Source organism: Nymphalis io, chromosome 28 (assembly GCF_905147045.1).
Source record: "Nymphalis io chromosome 28, ilAglIoxx1.1, whole genome shotgun sequence".
Lineage (NCBI taxonomy): Eukaryota > Metazoa > Arthropoda > Insecta > Lepidoptera > Nymphalidae > Nymphalis > Nymphalis io.
In genome coordinates, this window is record NC_065915.1 from 460,034 (window position 1) to 469,013 (window position 8,980).

Consider the following 8,980-nt stretch of genomic DNA (forward strand, 5'->3'; position numbering starts at 1 on the left):
GCTCCCGGTGAAGGAAAACAAATCAAATTAAAACATACTTTATTCAAGTAGGCTTCATTTAGTTTGGCGTTTAATTATAAATATTTATATAAAGTTCACAACGATACATGCCCCAAATGCCCCTATATATATAATTTAATCCTGTAAAATAACAATTCGAAAGTGCTTTTAAAAGTTTACTTGAAGAAATAATATTTTGGTCTGTTTTGTAAACGCAACGCGATGAACAAAATTAACAGTGAAACGGTTATTACGAACGTGAGTTTTAAATGTTAAAGTGAGTAAAGCATAGCTCGTGGTGGTCTTGTTCTATATTATCCTCAGCTGACATGACTGATATTAAGGAGCAATATCATGACAGCAATATGACGACACCTGTGACAGCCGCAGACCGACAGTTCATGTCAACTCTCATGGAAATCAGTAAGCGGGTACATTGGCAATCATTGAAATCATTATAGTTTGTTTGTTCAATAAAAAAATACATAAAATAAAAATATATATAAAAAATTAAACATATCGATGCACACATGTGTTTATTTATTAAAACAAAGACTGCATTGTTTTTATAACTGAACGTGTTTTTTATTTGCCCTCTCGCCGCTCGAGTGCGTTCTACTTACTTTGACAAATATTTGAGTCACCCATTCATTTCATAATTATCTATCATATTCGGGGTGACTGGGCTTATATCTGATGCAGAGCTCAGATAAGTTGAAGGTCACGTAGCATCAACACCACCATTGAGCATCTAGAACCACTTCATCTAAGAATGGATTTCTTAAGTTTAGTATAAATATTTATATGTCATCCTAAGATAACCTCGAAAATAACAATGCACTACGCCGTAAATAAGAACGATTACATTTTCTTTCAAGAACTGTTCTAACAAGAGCAACATAGCATATATATTATAGTTTTGTGTTAGAGGGGGCAAACCGTAGGAGGCTCACCTGATGGAATGTGACCACCCATGCAATACCGGAGTGCTTACAGGTTCTTTGTCAGCCTTTAAGGAATGAGTACGCTCGTTTCTTGAAGGTTTCTATCATATCATATCACTTTGGAAAAGTCGCCGGCGAAAGCTGGTTCCACAGAGAAACACTTCACGCAATTTAAAAAAATAACAAGTAAACTTTTATATTAACTAACTAGTTAGATTAAATATAATTAGGATAAGAAAGACTTTAATTATATTTAAAGTTCACTTACTATTTTATTATTTACTCAAAATAATTATTGTCAAACGTGTATATGATTTAGGATATAATAAATTTACATAATTATATACCTAATATAATAATTATAATATAATGAACCTTTTTTTTATAATGAAATATTTTTAGTAAATATTTTAGTTAATAAATTAGTGCGGTGTGTAAATAATATAAATAATGCTGACATTGACAGATGATTGCATTTATGCACCAGGTACCATTGGCAACCACGAAGTCTTCGCGTTCTCTCACAAAAAATACTAAAAACAAAATTTATAGAGAAATTTATGTTCTACAACGCTTATAATATATGCAAAAATCCTTAAATGCAAAGAAAGCGAAATATTTACAAAAAAATGCCTCGAATATAAGACGCGGACACTACTCTTATTATACTTTGAGAATTAATAAAACTTATTTATTATATTAAAAACAAAAATTAAAGATTATTTAAAATTTTACAGAGTATGACCAAATTATAAATAATTTTGTAAAAAATAATAAATATACAAATTCTACTCAAGGTGACAATTTATGGTGACAATTTATTTTACATTTTATTTCCTTCAATGGCATAAAAAAATAATTCAAGATCATTGAATTTATTATTATGGTTTATGCATGGCATCTGTAAAGGCAGCTGTTGCGTACGTATTTAGATTTAGAAACATCGAACAAAAAATTATTTCGTGTTTGCATGCGAGGACATCTAATGAATATATTACTAAGTAAGAAAGAAGATTCAATATAGTTATTTAACAATTTAAATAGAAATTGATGATAAAATTAGATAGAAATTGATTATGATTGCCAATATAAAGGTTTTCTCAATAAATGTTACGTTGTTTTTACAATAATGTTACGTTTGTTGTTAAACGACAGCAGCGTATCCTTAACATACAGCTGACGTTTCCAAAATAGATAAAACAAAACAATGTCTTCGTATACAAATGATACACACACACTGTAAGGTGTACTTCAAATATTCACTTCATTACTGAACACGATTCATATACAAATATTAGTTATGCCCTGTTATAATTGAAATAAGTTTTTGTATATTTATATAAAAAATGTTTGCTGACGATACAGTCATTATACTTCACGGGCCTAAGTGGGTGGATGTGCACTACCTGACAGAAAATGGACTTTCCACTATTATTTCATGGCTGGAAGACAACCTATTAACACAATACTAGTAAGATGAAGTATATCTGTTTCAGTAAAACTAAGGTATCAGTACCAAAAGACTAAGTTGTACACTCATATATATATACATGTAATAGAATCAACAATGTATCACGCCCGCATTGTACATGTACAAGCTTATATCTGATACTCTAGGTATCAGACATCAAATACTTGGGAATAATTGTAGATAAACCCTTAGTTGGATAAAACACATATCATCAGTTTCAAAAATAATAAGAAAATTAATATACAATTATAAAACGCTCAGACATATTGCGGATATTCCCCTCTTTAATAAGAACGTATAAAGCTCTAGCAGAATGTATACTTACGTATTGTATTTATTCATGGGGTGCTGCTGCCAAAACCCATATGTTAATGGCTGAGCGTGCCCAGCGAGCCCTACTTAAAGGTATTATGTATTCACTATTCCGATATTCAACAAAAAAGGTTTACGAGAAGGCGGATGTTTTAACTGTGAAAAAACTTTTTGTACACCTATGTATACAAAAAAACCATAAGTTGTGGGACAACTGTTTTATGGTATTTTTATCTACATAGTCTGTCTCTTACCCAGAACTAATTTCAGTAGAAGAGATCGATTATATATAAGCCTACCTAGATTTTATAAAAAATTAAATCAATTTTCAAGAATAAAGGACATTAAAAACTACTATGGAGGTATGGAGGAATATATATATATATAATATCCCTAATAAATAGTATATAGCCCACACCGATATGAAACGATTACCTTCCAAATGGTGAAAGAATTTGTCAATTACGTGCTGTGGTTCCGGAGATTATTTTCCGCATATACACAAACTCACAAAATTCGCGCTCTGTTTAAATATTAAGTATACAGTATATTATAATCTGTTCATATAATAAAAATGTAAGCGATCGCTGTCTGTACGTGTATCTTCCATATATGAGGAACTATTATCGGGGCATTTATTACAGCAATAGAACCCAGAACAATGATGGTTAAACAATGTTTTGAGTGCGATTTTCACTAATGTATTGTGGCAAACTTCACTTAAAATTAACCTTTAGGTTACCTTATTTTAAACCTTTGGGGGTAGAATTTCCAGAAATCCTTCCGTAGTGAGTTTACATCATGAAATGTGTTAATTGCCAAAATTTCAAGTTTCTAACCTTCGACTTAGCCGCTGCGTTGATTGATTCATCAAAGAAAAGTCATTATATGTATGTATACAGATAACAAGAAAAAATTGTATGTTTTTGTAACTTTTAATAGACTCAACCAATTTTGATAAATCTTTGAATTATTTTTGACAGACACTTCAATTTTATTTATTTTTATAGATAGTTCTCACTGAGTTAAATAGTTATTGTTTAATCTGAATATTTTGAAATTAAAAAAAAATGTATACTTGGTCATTGACAGCATTAACAACGACGTGGATGACGAGGTAAGACGACTATGGTCTGCGCTACAACATCGTAGATCGGAAGACGTGTATAAAATAAATTTTTAGTTTTTAGTTTTTCACTGGTGGTAGGGATTTGTGCAAGCTCGTCTGGGTAGGTACCACCCACTCATCAGATATTCTACCGCAAAACAGCAATACTTGATATTGTTGTGTTCCGGTTTGAAGGGTGAGTGAGCCAGTGTAATTACAGGCACAGGGGACATAAAATCTTAGTTCCCAAGGTTGGTGGCGCATTGGCTATGTAAGCGATGGTTGACATTTCTTACAATGCCAATGTCTAAGGGCGTTTGGTGACCACTTACCATCAGGTGGCCCATATGCTCGTCCACCTTCCTATTCTATAAAAAAAAACCATTTCGGTCACTACAAGCTAATTAAGTCAAACTTAAGGCGTTACTGTAAGTTCACAGATAAAAAAACCCCTAAATATACTTTTTTCTAACCAGAATGACATTTCATTCTTCTTACTTTAAAATCACATACTTCCAAATAACCACTTATCCTTTACTTATACATAAGCGCGAGCGAAGTGCAACAAGCGCAATTACAAGTTAAGCGGAACGACTTAGTAAAACACTTTTTAATTAAGACGTTTTCGCATCAACTCAACAAAATTACAAAGACAAAAATGATGAATGTCGCTCAATTACTTTATTGGCGTTGTAATCAAAAAAAAATGTTGAACAAAAATATGCACACAAAAATACTATTCAATAAAAACCACCAATCACAAAGAATAAAATTAAGAAACGCTAATGACATAAAATTATCAAAACCTCGTACTTTCAATTATGGGAAGAAAAATATTATGTTTGACGGAGCAAAACGATTTAATAATTTACCAAAAAATATTAAAGAAACGAAAAGTAAGCGTCAGTTTAAAGTAACACAAATATATAATATGAAACCTACTGTATAATAATGCAAAATAATTTATTAAATTAAATAATATAAAAACTAACCATTAAAAATATATAATTAATAATAAATACGTAAATTCTCACTCACTTTCAGCTTTAATATTCCGTGTATTTGCGATAAGAGCAGTCTATCGACAATAATGCAAGGTATTCACAGCTACCCGCTTCGTAACTGAATTATTATTTTTTTTACTAATATGCTTTATAAATGTTACTTTGTTGCGCCGCTAGGCAAGTATTGTAATTATCTTATGTTCTCATGTAAATGAATATTATTCTTAATCAGAAATAATGTTTCTTTAAGCCGAACATTTAAATGTCATATGAATCAAAACATCATCACAATTCGGGTTTCGATATAATTATAATGTTACTGTTTTCATTTATGACATTCATTTAATTACGTTTTAAGCGTGTAATAAAATATAATTGAATAATAAAAAACTGGGTATATTGTAATCAAACTAACTGGCAACAGTTTTCCAGGGTATGTGCATAATGATAAATAAATAGATATAATAAAATATCTCACGAGTGAGATACGCTCCGTGTTCTTACAGAATAGCTGCGGGAACGTTCAAAATTAAGAAGACAGACAAAGTCGTTTTAAAAAGTCTAGATAGATTAGTATGCACAAAATAACATAACTTTCTCCCGTTCAGGGGAAGAATTCTATTAACAAATGATCACATTATCGCAATCGAATCAAAGCGTGATCGTTGTCGTTTATACGTTTTCCTGTTCTTTAATTTAATTATCGACTATTGGCATAAAAGCTAACAATTAAGTTTTGGCTTAACACAGCGGTATATGTTAACATTGTATCGGTTCGGTTCCGATCCGAATAAGTATAGAATAGACAAAGTTGAATTGGAATTGAATCGGGAACGTATTGTAATCGTTATATATTAGTAGAATTGGTGTGTTACATACATAAAATCGAGATTAAAACTGTATTCGCTTCTGAAGTTTCGCGAAAATTACAGTTACGAGGTGATTAGTTGTACAGTAGCTGTGCGGTAACACACCGATTCTCTTTCTCTCTCTCTCTATCATGAGTTATTTGACATTCTACAGAAGAAAACAAAACTATGCTTAACTATTCAATTTACAATTTTAATAATGCTTTTATTTTATAATATTGACACAAGTTATCAGGTACCTTACTTTGGACATGGCCAATTTCTGTATGAGCATAGGTATCGAATTGAATTTACGACAATGTGTTGTGGTGTTTTATATTTGTAAATATTGGGATATTCCGTAACAGCCTGTGAATGTCCCACTGCTGGGCTAAAGGCCTCCTCTCCCTCCTTTTTGAGGAGAAGGTTTAAAGCTTATTCTACCACGCTGCTTCTATGCGGGTTGGTGGAATACACACGTGGCAGAATTTCAGTGAAATTAGATACATGCAGGCTTACTCTCGATGTTTTCCTTTAATCAAATTGCTGCCAATAAGTATAGATTAAGAATTTGCTATATAATTTTTATAAAGCATTTAATTTTATAAAGCAACGTAATCGTGGTGAAGTGATCTACTGGTGGTGGGGAGTGAGCCAGTGTAATTACAGACACAAGGGACATAACATCTTAGCTCCCAAAGTTGGTGCCGCATTGTAGATCTAAGCGATGGTTAACGTTTCTTACAATGCCAATGTCTATGGGCGTTGGTGACTACTTACGATCAGGCCCATATGCTCGTCCGCCTGCCATTAAAGGTATAATATAAATAAAATAAAATCGAGTGATTGATGGTATCAGTCCGCAGAGATAAGCGGGCATCCAAAAATATTAGAAACGATACGCAAAAAAAACAAACAGTACGCAACGGAAAATCTGCAATGACTTTACCTTCATTGACATTTGGCATCGAATCGCGCTTGCGGCGTTCCGTTTTAAGTATTGTGTTTTTGTATAAAATAAAAAAATAAAAAACTATCTTACGCATCAACATGTATGAAAGATAATCTTATTCAGTAGAACACATACCAATGAAGACTTTTTCGTATAAATAAAATGTTCCTAATAATAGTTCATATTACTTGTGTATGCATATCTATTCAAGCAGTATGCATCGTCTCGAACGTCCATTGTTATATTTACCTCTATCTGTGGTCCATTATGGTGGAAGTAGACAAATGGTACTTAAAATTTATCTTGCATTACATAATATTTTGAAATAAAAAAATTCCAAGTTCAGTGTTTAATAACTACGTAGTAATTCAATTTTTTAATTATTATTATATATTTACTATCTATGTGTACGAAAGTACTTTTTTGGCCACCCCATTTAAATTAATGGTATATTATAATAAATGTATTTAAAATCACTTACCATTATGAAAAAGACGAAGGCTCCAAAGACGTCCATTTTGTACAAAGATCGACTTTCGACTGGATTCCTGTTACGTGCACATTCGGTATTTATTTGATACCTTATCTATATAGTATCCTGGGACTAAAGTCGCTTTCGAATAGACTTTAGTCACTTACATGAGAATAATAATATAATTAGTTAATATTTACACGGTGCGGGTAGATAGAAAAAAAGATAAATAAAGTTAGTTTAAGAATCGGTTATTATCTAAGAAACATTAACATTGTTGTAAGGCACCGGTCCAAGTTAAAAGAGTTCTTAATACAGTGTTTCATACTTATAAATATAAGTTAATATACTGGACCGCAAAGAAAAGAGTCGGTTAGAAAATCTTCAATATCTTCAATAGTACCTGACCTAGCTTTATGAAACGAAGACTAAATTAAAGAATATTTTTGCCTTAAAAAATGAATTAAAGCTTTTTATGTTTAATAAATAGATAGTAGTATAAGTTAGATTGGTTACGGATGTGCCGTTTTAACGCATTTCAATACTTCGTGTTGCCTCCGCGAGCTCGCAATACTGCTGTTATGCGATTTGGCATACTTTCTACTAGGGTTTTGAGGCGATGCTCAAAGTATTCTGCCATTCCTCTATTAGACTTATTGGTATCTGATATGCCGGTGGTTGATTCCTTAACTTTATAGTAATGTTATTTTCTCAATTTGCAACTCTTTGCGCTAAGTCGTTTTTTGATTGAAAATATATTAAGGTCGCCTTGGAGTTCAGCCATCTGGTTGCTTACGCGTACGGGTTACGGGGGTTACCTGGTGCTCCATCGAAAAATCGTTCACTGATGTCGAATTTGTTAGCGAGCTACTTGTGCCAGGTGGTGAACGCCTTACGCTCATGTTTTGTATCACACACCACAAGTGTCGTCACTACTGACCGGGTATAAGCGCACTCGCCGGTAGTTACCAAGCGAGATACAAAATAAGAGGAGGTCCTTGTTATTCGAGGGGTGAGCGGAGCCTCTGCTGATAAGTTCTGTGGATTCTTGGTACCGACATGTATCAAAAAGGCAGCATGTACAATTAAGACTCCTTTTGCAATTAAGACTTTGTGAATTACAACTTAATGCTTATTGTCGAAGTATACAGTAACTATTTTTCTTTTGTATAACCGAATACACGTATGCTCAGTTCTAACTACAGCACCGAAAAAAAATTTCAACAGAATTATAATGCCATAAAATGTGATCACCAAAGTTCGTTAGTCCAGGGTAAAGTGTGACTTTGTGAAATCCAATAAATTACATTCCAGGGTTTTCATACGACACATACACACACATACACGCACGCATGAGCACATACATAATAATAAAATATTCACCCACAGACGGATGTAATTTTCAATTATAATAAAACCAAATCTAAACTTCTAACATACATATATGATGTAGATATAACTGTGTGCTGACTTTTTTTCACGCCGTGGAAACCTTCAGAAAGGTACCTAGCTCCCATGAGGGGGGTAACTGGGTTATATGGGATTCTTATCCACTAAAACCACTGCGATGGCGTTAAAAGATAGGGCGTAACCCTGGGGCCGTGGATGCGTGAGGTGGGGGCCTCACGTGTCCTATTTCAGACGGCCCTGTGGAGGATGGCAGCCGAGATGGCCTCGAACTGCCGTACGCACTAGCGAGGAGTGCGAGGGGGCGAGATTCGCCCCCTGATGAGAACTCCGCCGAGCCACGAGCGGAGCAAAGCGGGAGAGGCCGCGGGTGCGTTATATCAACACGATCCCGCAGCCTCTCTGATCCGTGCTGAGGACGGCCATCGCAGTGGTTTTAGTGGGTAAGAATCCCACATAACC

At 33.5% G+C, this 8,980-nt stretch overlaps 1 protein-coding gene across 3 annotated transcripts in view; it reads right to left on the reverse strand.

The window, feature by feature from the left end:
- LOC126779294 (aldo-keto reductase AKR2E4-like) overlaps positions 1–7,259 on the reverse strand; it is a 66,062-nt gene extending 58,803 nt beyond the window's left edge. For 2 of the 3 annotated variants that reach the window (XR_007670281.1, XM_050503286.1), the window contains exon 1: positions 7,121–7,259. Coding sequence is in view for 1 of the 3 variants with exons in the window: in XM_050503286.1 (XP_050359243.1) it covers positions 7,121–7,156 (36 nt within the window). In the remaining 2 variants the exon portion in view is untranslated. Of the gene's footprint in view, positions 1–4,873; positions 4,936–7,120 lie in introns of those variants that run through there. The other variant, XM_050503288.1, reaches the window with a different exon arrangement.
- Positions 7,260–8,980: the final 1,721 nt, after the last annotated feature.